This window comes from Myotis lucifugus, unplaced genomic scaffold (genome assembly GCF_000147115.1).
Source record: "Myotis lucifugus unplaced genomic scaffold, Myoluc2.0 scaffold_85, whole genome shotgun sequence".
Taxonomy (NCBI): domain Eukaryota; kingdom Metazoa; phylum Chordata; class Mammalia; order Chiroptera; family Vespertilionidae; genus Myotis; species Myotis lucifugus.
The window spans coordinates 4,416,413-4,433,854 of NW_005871133.1; the positions used below are offsets into that span (position 1 = coordinate 4,416,413).

Here is a 17,442-nt window from a genome sequence, read left to right on the forward strand (position 1 = left end):
TGGTTGAGCATTCACCTATGAACCAGGAGGTCACAGTTCGATTCCCAGTCAGGGCACATGCCTGTGTTGCAGGCTTGATCCCTAGTGTGGGGAGTGCAGGAGGCAGCTGATCAATGATTCTCTCTCATCATTGATGTTTCTATCTCTCTCTACCTCTCCTTTCTTCTCTGAAATCAATGAAAAAATAAAAATAATAAAAAAGGAATCGTCCTTATCAAGTTAAAATTATCCTATATAATAAAAGGCCAGTGACTGTAACGGTAGAAGGACCGATCGACCAGTCGCTATGAGGTACTTTGACCACCTCTCGGTCCCTCCCCCCAGCTTGCAGGCTCTGATGGCTGGATGGCCAACAGGGAACCACGGGGAACTGGGGTGGGTGTAGGCGGTAGAGCGGGACTGGGGACTGGCGAGCGGGCGGAAGATGGCCCTGATCACAGGCGAGGTCTAGGGACCCTACCCGTGCACAATTTCATGTGCTGGGCCTCTAGTATATATAAAAAAGCAGGGGGTTGCCTCACATGTGCTGGGGCTGCTGCTGAGAACTCCATCTCCTTTTCTTCCTCAGCCCCCACAGGATGCTGCCGTCCACCTGGGGGTCAACTGAGGGCCGGTTCTGCTTCCCCTCAGTGCCTCTTCCCTTTCACATCCCTTGGTGCCACATTGGGCTATAGTCACACTAGCTTTTACTGAAGGTTACAGGACACAGAAGGAGTTTCCATCTCAGAAATGGAATATTCAAAATTCTTTTTCCTAAAACTCATTTGACCATCAGGCTACCAGGAATTTCTTATTGCCTTCTCACCTTGTGTGGCAGGTTCCAACTCCCTACCGAGCTTCTCCGACGTTCCCCTCTCCAGCCCCTCTCCACCTCCTAGGTTCTCCTGCTCTCAGATTCCTGTCATTTCCTACGCAGAGCAATTTGGCCATCTTTGCATTTCAAATCTTCGCTTCCTCATGAAGCAGTTGATGAGGGTATTCTAAAAATAAGGTAATTTCTTCGCTAAGAAGCATTCTGATGCCCACTGTTAAAATTCTACACACACACACACACACACACACACACACACACACATTTTCCACAAGATTCCATTCTACTGCACAAACTTTTACAGCCTTTATTTTTTTCCACCAATAATTCCCATGGGAAACGTTTTTTCAGCGTCATTATGTATTTTTCTACGGCATGATTTTAATGCCTCTGTCATGTTCCATTATACCAACATCCTGTTATTTATTTAGGCGATTTCCTGCTGATGGATATGTAGGTGGTTTCCAACACTTCGCTCTGCACACACAGGGCTGCCACAGAGAAACCACAGAAGTGCTCTTTCTGCTACACACATGCCTTTGAACTAACTTCTCCCCACATATATCTGGTGACATGATGGTTGCTCCGGTGTCGTGGAGGGATGGTGGGAGAGGCCATGGAACAGGAGGGATGTTGCTGGGGTCACAGAGAAATGGCAGGAGAGGTGATAAGGACAGGGGAGGCATTCTTTAAAGTCCAGAAAGAGAACAGGATGGAATTTTGGCTTCTGAGATTCCCCCCTCACCCATCCTGGCTCAGAATTCCTGCCGAAGGGCATGACATGTGTCTTTGGCCAGAGCCAACAAGGAAAAGATCATGTCAGGCAATGAATTTCTTCTGAATTATTTCTGGGCATATACTCATTATTACATTCCAAATGGCCCAGCTGGTCCCATTAAAGTCCCACTTCCAACCCAAGAAAGGGGTGTTAATGAAGACTCCCAACAAAAATAACCCCGTCTGCCTTCTCCCTACTACTCCCATCCCTCTCTGTGTATACCGCATTGAGATCAAGAGTGAGAGGGGCCACGGGTGGGATAACTTGTATGGATGCTCCATAGCACCGGGTCTATGTCTTCCCTCATGAACAGTGTGGCATGTGACAGGCACCAAAAAACTGAGCTGACTTCAGGCTTTGGCATTACAACTCTCTTGAGCAGATTCCAATATTTCTTAAAGGAGAATCAACATAAATCTTCTGCCTACAAGATTTTTAGATTGGCGTTTCACCTTAGCTCTTCTACCTGCCACTTTGACAGCAGTACTGGCCAACAAAGGGTGCATAAGAATATAAAGTCGTTGATATCAACACCTTCCGAATGCTTTCCTTTTTCCTCCTGAAGCTCTGAGCACAGGCCATGATGAATGCATCCTTATTGAACACCTTTACTAAGAGCCTCTGCCCAGGATTGTGTGGAGATGGTGAGAGGGGTGCAGCAGCCCTTGTTTGAGCAGTCCTGGAATTCTGGGACGGGGGAGGGGGGGGATCCAAGGGAAGAATTCAAAGGGTTGGAAAACAAAGAGCAACTTGGGAATGGTGAAAAGCAGAGATCCCCAAGGACAGTGTTGCTAAAACAGAGAAAACAAAAGAAACACTTGGCAGTGTTTGCATCAATCAAATGCAAGCTGTGCTAGATTGGGGGGAAAAATAGGTCAGAAATGAAAGTGTGTGGCATCGGAGGGGAGTCAGCCCACTAGGTAAAGCCAAAGGACTCCTGGTAAAGGGCACAGCCACCGCAGCAGTGGGAGGACTCTTTACCTGGGCACCATGCAGGGCAGGTAAAGCGTGAACAAGGACACTGCCATCCTACTTTTGTCGTAGCTTCTCAGGGCCTTTGGCTTGGAAGAGGCCTTTAGAGATCAGCGTGTCCAGGTTTCCACTCTTTACCACCAGCTCTGCAGGAGTGGAATCAACATGGGACTTGGGCTGAGCAACCCTGGCTCTTTCCCTACAAGTCAAATGGCCTCAGCAAGTCCCTTAACTTCCCCTGGAAGCTTCTGGGAGCAGGGCTGAAAGTACCTATTTCCCAGAGTCACTGTGAGGGTCAATGAGTTGTATAAGACCATACAGATGTTAGGTATTGCTATTTACTGAGCATACAATATGTGCAAATCACTACGACGTGGTTTTGCTGTGAGTGGACTTAGCGATGCCCTATCTACAGATGCTTGCTGGAAGGGCGAAGGAGACACGGTCCATTAATGACTGCAGGGATGGGCATCCCCTGAGCCTAGCCTGTGGCTGTGAAAAGTAATTTTTCCCTTGGGAAAACGAAAGGGTCAATTGGATAATTATACCTGTATATTTGACTGCATCAGAAAAAGACTCCCCATAATGTTGTGTGAAAGCATTACTATTAGGTGGTGGTGGGGTATGTGTGTGCATGCTATAATCCATAGGTAATAGAAAAATGATAACTTCTCAGCAAGTTAGAAATGGAGGGAAAGTACCTAATCTTGATAAAGAACATCTACAAAAAAACTAAAGTTAACATCATACTTAATGGTGAGAGTCTAAATTCTTGCCCTTATGACCCAGGAATTGCACTCTTGGGCATTTATCCCAGAGAAATGAAAGCTGTCTGTGAATGTTCATAGAAATGTATTCATAATAACCCAAAACAGCCCAAATGTCCTTCATCACATGAATGTTCAAATAAACTATGGTCCATCCATACCATGGAATACTACTCCTCAATAAAAAGGAATGAACTATGGATCCATGCAACAACTTGGATGTATCTCAAGGGGAGTATGCTGAGTGAAGAAGAAAGAAAAAACAAGTTCCAAAAGACTTCATACTATGTGATTCCATTTGTATAACACTTTGAGATGTTAATTTTAGGAGTGGAGAACAGATTAGTGGTTGTCAGGGGTTAAAGAGGAGATAGGCCCTGACCGGTTTGGCTCAGTGGATAGAGCGTCGGCCTGTGGACTCAAGGGTCCCAGGTTCGATTCCAGTCAAGGGCATGTACCTTGGTTTCGGGCACATCCCCGGTGGGGAGTGTGCAGGAGGCAGCTGATTGATGTTTCTCTCTCATCGATGTTTCTAACTCTCTATCCCTCTCCCTTCCTCTCTGTAAAAAATCAATAAAAGTATATTTAAAAAAGAACAGGTGGGATACAGGAAAGACATGGATGTAGTTATAAAAGGGCACCAGGAGGGATCCTATGGTGATGGAACTGTTCTGTAACTTAACTTTGGAGGCTGAGGAACCTACATATGTGACAAAATGAAACTAAACACATGCACACTCGCGTTCAAGTGAAGCTAGGGAAATCTGAATGAGATCTGTGGATCGTATCAGGGTCAATAGTATAGTTGATATATTGTACTACGGTTTCATAAGATGATACCATTGGGAGAAAACCGAGTAAAAGGTACATGGGGGATCTCTCTGTGTTATTTCCTACAACTGTATGTGAAGCTACAACTACCTCGATTAAAAAAAATTTCAATTAAAAATAATGTTGTGGGGGTTAGTTTGCAAGCACCAGGTAGGTTAGGAGCTGTCTCAGGAAGAAACCAGAGATGTGTCGTGTCAGCTGTATTAGGATAACAGTAGACTCTCAATGAAACCGGAGATCGTGGTGGTTTTAGAACTTAAAAAAAAAAAGTGTTGGTGGACACTGCACTTGGTTTCTCTTTGAATGCAGAGAAACAAGTGGGGTAGAGGGTTCTGGAACGTTCTCTAGGAAGCTTCCAGAGAAGTATACAGATAAAGTGAGCACAGTTTGGCACCATCAGGTCTTACACGTAAGCCTCACAAGAATCAGAACTCAGAGCTCAAATCTACCTGATGAAGGAACTGAGTTAAGATTCACTACAGCAGTGGTTCTCAACCTTCCTAATGCTGCGACCCTTTAATACAGTTCCTCATGTTGTGGTGACCCCCAGTTTCATTGTTACAAATTGAACATAATTAAAGCATAGTGATTAATCACAAAAACAATATGTAATTATATATGTGTTTTCCGATGGTCTTAGGCGACCCCTGTGAAAGGGTCGTTCGACCCCCAAAGGGGTCGCGACCCACAGGTTGAGAACCGCTGCACTACAGGCAGTTGAACATCCTAGGAGGGCAGTGTGCGTGATGCTTGAGCAGAGCCTTAGGTGCCAGAATGCTTAGTCTCAAATCCTAACCCTGACTCTTACTAGCTTTGTGATCTTGGGCAAGTGACTAAACTTCCCTGAGCCTCCATGGACGATTTAATGAGAAACACTTGTCTGTAGGGTTCTGTTCAGGTGTCAGGGTCTGGAGCTTAGGAAGCACGGGTTATTTTCATCCTGCCAATAAGCCTTCGAGGAAAAGGTAGGTAGCAACCAAAATTACCTTCATTTTTACCCACTGCAACACTGAGACCCTGAGAGGTGAGGTATAACTCAAGGACACCAGTGATACCTGTGCTAGAGATGTTGTCATGCATCAACTAACTCGGAGGCACCAAACCTGGCCAGCAACTTCTCCATTGAAAATACTTCCCTCTTCTCTCATAGGCTCTCTCATGCCTTATAGTCTCAGGAACCAGGCCTATTAATTTTCCTGCCACGCTGGCTTTTAGAGCTCCTAGCTCTCTTGATTCTTAGGACTCCAGAGGAGCCCAGCGACTTTGGGTCCCTCCCTCCACCCCATCCATAAAGCTGTCAGCCAGATACTGACTGTGGAATCCACTCATCCATTCGTGGTGAGGGGAGGGGCTGAGAGCAGGGAGCAGGCAGCTCTAATGTTTGGGGTGTGGAGGGGTGGGGGTAGAACCAGCCGTTGACTCAGAGGCTTTCTAATCTATGAGAAGAAAATAGGCCCAGAACCCCACCCATTCTTTCCCTCGAGCTCCCCCTTTCTGACTGTAAAGCTGCTTTGGTGATGTTCTTTGCAGGTACCCGCCTATCCCCTAGGGAAAACACACCTTTGAAAGGAAAACTGATCAGTAAAAGCAAGCCTCCAACCTAGGTTTGGGAGACATTTGTGGCAGGTGGGAGTTTATGTGCATGCCAGACCATGACACAAAAATCAGAAATCAAAAGAAGAGAGTTGTTTGCAGAGCTCTGAAGGCAAGCATCTAGGTACGCAGGAGCGACCATCAGCACTTTCGTGGAAAGGTGAGACTGAGTGGGTCGCTGCAGTCCTGTGACGGAGCCTCCTAAGTAAAAGTCACCGTCATGTCACTGCACACTCTATGTTCCCATCGCTCTGCCATAGGAAGACCCTCCACAATGCATCTGACCTATTCCTAAAAATGTGCTTTAAATTCAGCTGTAGCTTCATGTATGTAGGACTCAAAGGGACATTTTCTCTGATGAAGGTACATGTTGCTGGAGAAACCATATTTGACAAATGGCTTCCTAAAGAACTAGCAGTTAGGAGATTGAGCTGAGTGCCAGCACTGTGTGAGACATATAGTACATTAACTATGTCATCTTATCATCACAGGAGTTCCCACAAAGGAGATATTACCTCCATTTAACACACGAGAAGGAGGCCCAGGAAGATTAAGTAATGTGCCTGAGGGCCTGGGCTAGTGGGTGGCAGAACTTGGGTTCCAGCCCAGGAACGTGTATCTCCAGATCCACCGCTGCTGTTCAGCCAGGACCACCCAGAACTGGCACGATACTCTGTGCCTATTCAGTGTGGTTATGACCCATACCAGCGGCTGAGTATTCTGAATGTCACCTCTGTCCAGATCCACGCTCCTTCCACTTGACTACTATACCATTGCCCTTTGAAATCAGTTCGAAAACCAATCAAATAATTTGGTTAACTTTTGGGAAAATTTCTCCCAGTAATGTCATAGCCCCTTCTTGGTGCCACCTCCCAAAGGAATGGCCAGCAAGGTGTATGAGTTTCCTGAGGCTGCTGGAATAAAGGACCACAACTGGGTGGCTTCGGATAACAAATGTATTGTCTCAAAGATCTGGAGGCGAGGAGTCTAAGATCAAGGTGTGGCCATGGGTAGGTTTTTTCTGACCTCTTTGAGGGAGAATCCATTCCCTCCTACCTCTGGTAGCCTCCAGCATTCCTTGGTGTGTAGCTGGCTGTCTCCTCCCTGTGTCTTTTCACATTGCCTTTCCTCCGTGTGTCAGTCTCTGTGTCCAAATGTCTCCTTTTTATAAGGACACCCACCGTTTTGAATCAGGGTCCATCCTAATGACCTCATTTTGACTTGATTGCCTCTGTAAAGACCCTCTCACCAAATAGGATCATGGTTTGAGGATTCCAACTTATCTTTTGGGGAGGACACAATTCAACCCCTAACAGTGAGGCAGCCCCATAGAGTAGGTTCCTTCTCCTCGCTCCTGGCCCCAGATGGGTCTTTCCTTCCCTCCCATCCAGGGAGAACTACCGTGAATCAGCTGAAAACCAATGGCTACAAAAACTTGTTCGGCCTCCTCTCATCCAGTTTCCCTTCATCTCGTGCCAATGAGTGGCGTTTTGCCCAGGCAGTCACTATGCCCTGCGTGCACCAGGAAAAACAAAAACAGGTTGCCAGAGCCAGGAAAACCTGACATGTTTTAGCCCGAGGTCTCAGTGTGGTTTCTTTGGGGAACATCAAATGATTTCCCTTGTCTGAGTGCATGAGTGTGCAATGAGGTTAAGTTGCTGGTTATCTTAAGTTTTCCTACCACAGATCCCTTAAGAAAGCCTGTCTGGCCTTTTCATAGAAACATACCCTAACCACCCAAGGTGGGCAATGGAAGAGGAACCTCCACATGGGAGGGGTGGTTGGAGACTTACAACCCCAAGTCTTGTCCCAAATGTATCTTTCTCTTGTAAGTTGCACATGAGGGTCAGGGAAGGCTGTTTCTCTTCCAGCACTTCTTCCCAAACATGAAGAGAAACTCCCATTCATTCTCCACCAGTCCATCAGTCCCAGGATGCAGTGTTTGGTTCATTACCTGATTTCAGTGGCCTGTGGGTTGCCCAGTGCAGTTAGGCATCACTTCTGGCCTTGACCGTGGAACACAGAGGAAGGTAGTTTACACAGGAGACCTGTCCTTTGCCAGGGGTTACGTGGGTTTCCAAAGGCTTCAAATGCAAACTCACAAGCACCCATGGTCAAGAGCACAGTCTTGGAAGCCTGGCAGAAGTGGGTGGATAGCATCATTCTTCCACCTCCTACTTGAGTGACCTTCAGTAGATTACTTAAATTCTATGGAACTGGGTTTCATCATCTGTAAAACAAACAAAAATAGAACCTGTTTCATAGAGTTACTGTGATAATTAAAAGACATAGGATATGTATGTAAGGTATTGAGTTCTACCTCTGATACAGGGGTGGGGGGGGGGATTAAAATGGAGATAAAGGAAGGGCAGTGAGATGACCCAACCCATTCTAAGGGTCTGCTGCACCCCAGACCCTGTGTAATGGGCAGAGGGACGTGGAAGGAACATCAGAAGACTGCTGGTCAACCTCTCCTTAACTTTCTCAGCTCTAAAATGTGCCTTAAAAACATCCCAGCTTATCTATCCCATGGGCTTGTTACATGGACCCTGAGTAGCTCCCCAACCAAACTAGAGAGGTCTCCCAAAAATTACCTGTAGGTAGGGCTGAGGGCGGCTTTCCAGACTCTCTCTTATCCCCTCCACCTTGGACCCTCTTGAGAGCTCTGGCCTGGCACCCCTGCTTCCTTATCTGGATGGCAGCCCATCCGGACCGGAGCTAACTCTAGATTTCTCTGTCTTCCTGGGCTCTGCCTCTGATGCCAGCAGGGGCTCCACACCCTGGGACCTGCCTGGCCTCACCACCCAGCAGGTCTGAACCCTAGGCCAGACCCAGGTATCACAGTTCCCACCGGATCTGTAGGGGAAACCATGACATTTTCACCAAATGAATCCCAGAAATTGTTATTCCAGAAATTGATTGCTGTTGTTCCTTTAGCCCTGGGGAAGAGGGATCTTTTCCATTTCCAGGCCTCTTTGCCCCCCCTTCCCCCATCTCCCACCTCTGCCCCTCGCCATTTTAGATGTTCAAAAACTGTGTTTTAAAGAAAACGAAGTTCCATTTCCTAGACTGCTCAGGTCAGCAAACAGTGTTTGGTGGAAAACTGGACAGGAAGAGGCTGAGATCACATCGGATAGGCACGGGGAAGCTGAGACAGGAAATCCATCAGTTCTGGGGACAGATGTGGAAGCCCGAGTCCCCCACAGGTAGTAGCCAGAGGTTTACACGCAGGAACCTCTTGGCAGAAACCCCTCCATGTCTGCAGAACTCTGTGAGCACCAGGGCTGACCCCACAGCTGGGGGAGGAGAGGGAAGGCGAGTTGGTGGCATCAGCCCAATGGGATAGCCCCTGGTGTGTCAGCAGATAGAGATCATCTGTGACAACAGCCGCCCACGCCCAGGCCCACCCCAGGCCCAGGGGGCTAGCAGCAGGTGGCTTTAGCTGACTTGTTTGGCTTTCTGCCCTGTGGCCAGTAGAACCTGACAGGTCAGTTTCCAGATCTGGGCTGATTTTTTTCCACTTCCTGGTTCTCACACCTTCAACTTGAGAAGCTGTGGTTCCCTTCCCCCTCACTCTGCAAGAGGATGTGTTTGGTCTACAATGCCCAGAGAAAGGTCTGGTCTCTTAATCAGCCATTCTGAACCCTAGGAAGTTATTTAAGGGATCAAAACAGCTGAAGTTAGACCCCTGAAGATTAAAATCAGTGACTGGCCTCTATCTGAGGACGGTTCTTCCCATGTGGGAGAGACCTGAGCACAGAGACCCGCCAGCGCGCCCCTCGCCCCACCAGCCAGGTCTCCGCAGGAAGGAGCAGCTTTGCCTCCTAAGTCTGTTTTTTTAAATTGATCTTTAGAAAGAGAGGAAGGGGGAGAGAGAAAGAGAGAGAGAGAGAGAGAGAGAGAGAGAGAGAGAGAGAGAGAGAGAGAGAAAAGGAAACATCAATGAGAGAGAAATATCATCAATCTGCTGCCTCTTGCATGCCCTACTGGGGATTGAACCTGGGCATGTGCTCTGACCAGGAATCAAACCATGACCTCCTGAGTCACAGGTCAATTCTCAACTGCTGAGCCATGCTGGCCAGGCTCCTAAGTTTGTTTTTATTTGCTTTGGAGAAGGTACCTTTTTTTTTTTTTTTTTTTTTGCAATCCCTTTAACACTTCTTTACTGAATATTTGAGTGATCGAATGGAGATGGAGGTAGCTCAGCAGGGCTGGGATTATGGCAAGGCCAGTGAGGCTACTAGGGAACCAAATTGCAAGAGGCACTCGCTCTCGGGTTCATACAAGTTCTCACCCTGGTCGGACCCTGATTGCTGGTGAGGGGAAGCTTCAGGGGGAGATGGTTTACTCAGAAATGGCTGACTGTGGAATAGTGAGGGGCCCCACCACAGGCACCTGCCAGCCTTGCTTCCTCTAGCCTGGGACGTCCAGGCCTCTCATGTCCACAGGTGTGCCCTGTATGGGGCTGGGCACTCCCTATCAGAAGGCCCCTGCTCCTGGGAACTGCAGAGAGAAACATGTATGAAAGAGAACTTGAATCAAGTCAGAGGTAGTTGTCCCTGCAGGGGTGCAGGGCTGAAAAACATTATAATAATATTAAATACCGCTTTGGGTACTTACCATGTACCACGCCCTGTGTTAAATACATGATGGCCATTATTTTATATAATCCTCTCAACTCAATAAAGAACTCGGGCTCTAGAGCCAGACAGCATGAATTTAAAGCTCAGCCTTGCCTCTTTCATGATGTGTGACCGTGGGAAATTACTTAACCTCTCTGGGCTTCAGCTTTCTCATCTGAAAAATGGGAATAATAATAGAACTGACATCATGGTATTCCAAGGATCATATCCGGTAATACAAGGAAAGCAATGAGACAAGCATCTGGCACAAGATAAGCACTGGACAAGTATTAGCCATGGTTAGTATTGTGATTGCCTCTTGTAGCTTATTCCTGGGGTTGCCTCAACAAAAGTCTCACAGACTGGTGACTTAAACAATAGAAACGTATTGTCTCACAGTTCCAGAAGCTAGAAGTCCAAGATTAAGGTGTTGGTAGGGCTGGTTCCTTCCATGAGCTGTGAGGGAGAACCTGTTCCCTGCGTCTCTCCTCAATTCTGGGGTTTGCTGGTTTATAGATGATCATCTTCTCCAATGTCTCTTCACTCCGTCTTTTCTCTGTGTGTCTATCTCAGTGTCCAAACTTCCCCTTTGTTTGAGTCTGTTTGGGCTGCTATAACAAAAATACCATGGATTGGGTGGCTCAAACAACAACCCCTATCTCTCAAGTTCTGGAGGCTGAGAAGTCCAAGATCAAGGCACTGGCAGATTCGGTGTCTGGTGAGGACCTGCTTCCTGGATCTTAGCTGACTGTTTTCTCACTGTGTCCTCACAAGGCAGAAGGGGTGGAGGAGCTCCCTGGGGTCGCTTTTATAAGAGTACTAATCCCAATCATGAAAACCCTGTCCTCATGACGTAGTCTCCTTCCAGAGGTCCCTCCAAATTGGGAATTAGTTTTCAACATATGGATTAGGGGAGGGAGGGTGGAGAAACACACACATTCAACCTATAGCACCCTTTTTATAAGGACATCAGTAATAGTGGCTTGGAACCCACTCTAATGACCTTTTTTAACTTGATTACTTTGGTGAAGACCCTATTTCCAAATTAGGTCACATTCTGAGATACTGGGGATTCACAATCCAACACATCTTTTGTAGGGATGGGGTCGGGGAGGGGGAGAGACACAATTCAACCTATGGTACAAGGCTAAGGAACTAGCTCAATGTCACACATCTCATTGGTGATGAAACTGGGTCCTAGGACCCCAGGATTATTTGATGACACATTTCATGGCATGAACCCCATGTAAAGCCCCAACATTCTTAAACCTTCTCTGGATGGGGAGAAAGAACCAAAGAGAGACATTCAGAGCCTACTGCTACTGTGTTGATGGCATTTCCCCTTCTTTCTCTCTTCTCCAGCCTGCCTGCTCCAGGCTGAGCTGGTAAACTATGAACGAGTCAAGGAGTATTGCCTCAAAGTCTTGAAGAAGGAAGGGGAGAACTTCAAGGCTCTTTACCGGTCTGGTGTGGCCTTCTACCACCTTGGGGACTATGACAAAGCACTCTACTACCTGAAAGAAGCAAGGACCCGACAGCCAACAGGTAAGGCAGAAATTGATGTTTTCTCATCGTCAGCCACCTCTGGCAGCTCCTGGGGCCCTCTCATTGGGATGGGCAGCTCTCATGATGTAGGCCCAGGCAGGTGCAGAAATGGCAAATTAGGGGTCAGGTGGCCGCTAGAACCTGGAATGAGGAGAACATACAGTCCATGCATTTGCCTGGGGTCTGAGTCCCAGGGAACTTCAAATTGAATATGGAATTCTTTGTCTTTTCTAATCCAGAATCCAGCTTTCTTCACTTATTCAATATATACATATTGAATTCTTATGATGTGCCAAGATTTCTGCTGGGCACCAGGGATGTGGATGAGAAAAGGTGGCTCATATATTTGAGGAGCTCACACTCTGGTTGGCAAGACAGAACACAAAGGACTGATTTGGGTGCTGAGCCCAGTATCTTCCAGGAAGCGTGCTCTGCCTTCTCCAGTCAGATCCCATTCCTGAGAGGATGCGTTATCTGTACCATCCTTGCAAATTCACATCCACAAGCTCAGCCATTTGTTCATTCCACAGATACTGATTAAGCAGTTCCAATGGCCCAGGAACTGTTCTAGGTGCTGAGTAGATGTCAGGGAACGAAAGAAAGCTGTTACATTCAGGGAGTTTATGATATAATGGAGGGAGATGGACAGTAAGCACATGGACAGATAGATGCAATATTTAGTAGTATTAAGGGCTATGAAGAAAATAAAGCAGAAAAAAAGGATCAAGAGTAAATGGGGTGCTATTGTAGACCTGGTGGCGAGAAAGAACCTCTCTGAAGAGATAACATTTCAATAATGACTTTGACTTGATGTTGCCATTGTTCACGGGGCTGACTTTTTTAAATGCATTTCTCTTTCCAAGAAGTCTTTAAGAACTTTAGGATCAATTTGCAAATCTCCAAATGTATACATTTTTCTTTATTTTTGTAAGAGCACCAATATCTTTATGTTTTGATTAGTTTTCTGAAATCAGTCATGTTCCCCCAACTGTACTGTAACCCACTTGAGGACAAAGAACTGGACTCAATCAACAGAATTTTCTTGAACACCTACTGTATGCCAGCACTGTTCTGGCTGCCATGTGTGCCATGTGTGGCATATTTTAGAATGCTACAGCGTTCGTTTCTACTTCTGGAAGCGAACATCTCAAGCAGCCCTGTAACTCTTATATGCTGGTATGTGCAGAGCTAAACAGCTGTTCCGCATCATACCCCACTCACCAATTTAAAAGCTGGGATTGGGGGATAATTTCCCAGTTTGAGGTGCGGTGGCCTGACTCTACTTATAAGGACAAAAATAAGACAATGAAGCAAAGTCATTTTAAACTCTTCAATTTAAAAAATTACATTCAAGTAATATTTCTTTGTCATTAGATTAGCACTGTTAGGCTAACCTATTTTGGCCCTCATAGAAATGTCATGAGGAAGGTATGACCCCCAGGAGAGGCAGGCTTTGGAGTCAGATGCACCACATACTGTTTGTCTCCTTGGGCATCACACTTAACCTCTCTCGGGCCCAGTTTTCCCTTTTGTCACAGGGAGGGTGATGCTGCATACCTTGCAGGGTTTCAAGGAGGGTTAAATGAGATAACATGGCACAAAGTAGGCATTCATAAACGGAAGTTGTTTCTTGCAGACAAGACAGGAGGCTCCGAGAAGTTGGTAACGTGCCTGGACTTAAACTCTAAACAGAGCCTCCGCTCACTGTGCTGACTCAGGAGCACGGGGATATGCTGTTTCATAGAAATAAAGGGGGACATCCCTCCTCCTCTCCTCTCCTTCCTGGGTCAGGGTGACCTGTCCACATTTGCTAGGGGGAGGCCATGGAGGAGAATGCCAATGTCCTGGCTGCCCTCTCAGGACCTTGATGACAGCTGACATCATGGACCTTGGTTGACTGAGGATGGCCTGTCCAGGATCTATAGCTGTAGGCCCAATACTTCCCCTCACCATGTGTCCTCTAAGGTGTGTTTCTCTCCTCACAGACACCAACGTGATTCGGTATATCCAGCTGACGGAGATGAAGCTCAGCAGATGCTCCCAGAGAGAGAAGGAAGCCATTTAACTACAACACCTCTCTAGACTTGCACTTGCGCCCGACCCTGGACTTGTAGGCATCCCCTGGCAGAGAGCCCCTCCCTGGGTTCTGGTCCTTTCTCCCAACTCCTTCCACCAGCCCCCCTTCCCCCTCCCCCCCACCCTTCCATCTCTTCTTCCTGTTGCCCCTCAACTATTGTCTACTCCCAGTGTGAAAAGAAGGAGATGAAAATTTGGAATCTGGTGGGTTGCCCTGACAATGGAGATATCTTCTTCTCTAGCGGGTCAGCCACTGAGAGGGACCTGAGCTCTGTGGGGACAGCCGGGGAGGACTCTCACAGACCAGGAATGCCTGGGTTGCTGACAGAGGCAGATCCTGACGGTTTACCATCCCAAAGGCAGTACGCATGGAACCCATGGCTGGACCCTGCACACCTTTCTGACAGACCAGAGCATCTCAAGGCAATTGTGACAGATCCAGGATTGAGACAAACACCAGGAGCTCTGGTTAAGGCAGGAGAGAGACCGTGAACTTGTACACTGGATTTCCCCACCTCTACCCCCAGTAGCCTCCGCCCCTGCCTCTCTTCCTTGTCTTGGCTTGTGCTTTCTTCTCTTGCCCTTGGGGATCTGAGACTGTGCCAGGATTCACATGCCATTGACACCCACTCTCAGTGCCCTCTGGTGACCACACATACCATCCTCCCATCCCCCCAGCAGGCAGCTGTGACAGCAGAAGGGCAGGGTCAAGTGGGCCAAGGGTTGACCACTAAGGGGATGTGGGGAGGGAGAGGTGACGTCCAGGGGAGAGAGCATTGTATAGACTGGGCTACTCATTAAGTGTAAATAAAAATAAATTAACAGGCAGAAACTCCTGTCATTTCTGTTGGAAGCAGCCCACTCCCCCACTGTTACTCCCTCCCCCAGCGAACTCACTCAGAGCTACTTCCAGCCAGGCAGGATGGGGCTTCCCCAAAGGCCATTTGTTCCCTGGTCTACAGCATTGGCTGCCTCCTCTGTGTGTTAGAGTAGGCTGGGTTGGGGATTCTGCCCAGGGAGTTGGCTTTGTGGGACTTTGTGGGACTTGTACAGCCTCTTTGATGACATTAGCTGGACTCAATATCTAGCACAGAGAATGTGTTCAACAAATATTTGTTGAATGAATAAATTATGACTGCAGACTGGCTCTCCTGCCTTAAACTAATTTTATCCCAGCCTAGTCTCCTGATATCTATGCTCTTCATGCCATGTTGCTTCAGTCAAATAAGAAACATTTCCTGAGGGCTTCTTGTTTGCCTACCATTGTGCAATATGCTGTGGGACATAGGACGTGGTCCTATGGAAGAGTTCAGAAATACTCGTGTGAGATTATTACCAATGACACCTTTCATTTATATGATGCTTTAAATTTTTCAAAGCACTTTCATGTATCTTCCGTGTGATTAGTGAAAGAAACAGTATTGTACAAATTAAAATATATACAGATGCAATAATGTTCATAGTTAGCATTTATTAAATGCACTATCCTCAGCTCTTTACATGTATAAGCTCATTTCTTTCATGCAATTACCCTATGAGATGGCATTTCTATTTGAAGAATAAGAAAACTGAAAACCAGAAAAACTAACTATCCCAGCCCAGCAAGTGGTTGAGCATCAGCCTATGAACCAAGAGGTTACGGTTCGATTCCTAGTTAGGGCACATGCCTGGGTTGCGGGCTCGATCCCCAGTGTGGGGCATTCAGGAGGGCAGCCAATCAATTATTCTCTCTCATTGATGTTTCTATCTCTCTCTCTCCTTCTCCCTTCCTGTCTGAAATCAATGGGGAAAAAAAAACTTATCAAAGAAAAATGTACTGTTGCAAGGTGGCATGGCCTTAAGTGGAATAGCTAGGATTTGAGCCAGGTGTGTCTGACCCCAGAGCTCTAGCTAAAACTACTCTATAATTAGTTTCTGCTCTACAAAGTATATTGAGCAGTTACAACCCCTCAAGAGCAGGACCGTGTGCGTTACATGAAAAAGTTTTGACTATAGTACCTGAGCTGCCTCTTGTGTTTAAAATGCCCAAAGGAAAAAAAAAAAGGTCCCTAACACTAGACTCGCTAGTAGCCAGGGTGGTAACAGGCCAGGAAAAGAGAGCTGAGCCCCACAGTTATTTCTGCGTATTGTTCATCCTACTTGCTGATGGCCAGCATGTGTCCAGACAACCCACCTAGCTTTCCTCACCTCATCCCAGCTTTGGGGAAGAGTCACAATTACAGGCAGAGGATGAAAGGGAATACCAAGTTGATGATGGGTTATTTGTTTAATCTGGGGCTCCACCACTGCAGGATCTCGTTGCTGCTGAGGGGCCCAGGAGCCAGCAGCCCAGGGGATACTCACGTGGCTTCTCAAAGGCTTCTAACTGGGACCAGAAGAAAGTTCCGGGAATATCCAAGGGCCCACAGTTGCTTGCCTGTAGCTCAGCCTCTGGAGAAGGGGAAAAGGAAAAGGCTGTTACAGCTGCCCCATTCTACCCAACCCCTAACCACAGCCTGCTCTCTGCCCTCTTCCTCCAAAATGGTTTCACATGACCCCAATTCAAAACCACCCTGCAGTGTACGTAGCACAGGCAACCGTGCAAAACCCCCTGCCCCCAAGCCTCCAGTCCAGAAAATCTTGTGAGTTGGCGAACTGCTTGTTAGAATCCGAAGGATAAGATGAGGTCAGAGGTGGCCTGTAGAACCAGTTCAAACTGGCAGGGTCTTCCTTTGGTCTTGCATTCAGGAAGGACTCAGAGTAACTATTCCCAACATGGGTCACAAGAGAGATCAAAAAGTGAGTTGCGGCGAGACTGGACAGATGGGGCTAAGGTTGTTATCATCCTTACAAAGAAAAAGGTTGGAAACCTGAACTAAATGAGCACAACCTCATGGGACAACCTAGTACAAGTGTACAGGCTGTCTGCTTGTCTGGTGACTTAGATACACATGCTTATTGGAACTGCATTCACTGTGACCCAACGTTAAATGATCCCAAAAGAGAAAGCTGCCTGGGGTATTAGCTGATGTCCGGGCTGAGTGGTGAATCTTCTGTTCACTTGTCCAACAGAGATGTCAGGGAGCTGCTAAGCAAAATCAGGGGTGTTCACCTTCCCACCCGCTTCCTTCTCCCCGCCCCTCGCACACACAGGGCTTGCCATGTAACTGCACGCTGTGTTTGCAGATGTCACTGCTGAACTCTACCTGGAGCACAAAACCTGGATCTGACCTGCTTTGTCATCTCCTGCTTGGACTTTTGGGATAGACTCTTTGGGAAGAAAAATTATACCTTTCTTGTAATGATTATAAACGCCTCACATGTGTATTGTGAATTTTAGGGGAGGGGGGAGACAAACTCCAACCCACAATCCTAGTACCCAAGACAAGCATTATCATCCTTTGGGATATATATTTTGGTTCTCTTTGAGATAAATGCACACATGCACATACACAGTTTGTTGTGGGG

At 47.1% G+C, this 17,442-nt stretch overlaps 1 protein-coding gene across 1 annotated transcript in view; it reads left to right on the forward strand.

Moving 5' to 3' along the window:
- Positions 1-15,486, forward strand: part of TTC9 (tetratricopeptide repeat domain 9) — a 27,496-nt gene extending 12,010 nt beyond the window's left edge. The window contains exons 2-3 of the mRNA XM_014457844.2: positions 11,737-11,919; positions 13,905-15,486. Of these exons, the coding sequence (XP_014313330.1) occupies positions 11,737-11,919; positions 13,905-13,984 (263 nt within the window). The 3' untranslated portion in view covers positions 13,985-15,486. The remainder of the gene's footprint in view (positions 1-11,736; positions 11,920-13,904) is intronic.
- The last annotated feature ends 1,956 nt before the right edge of the window (positions 15,487-17,442 follow it).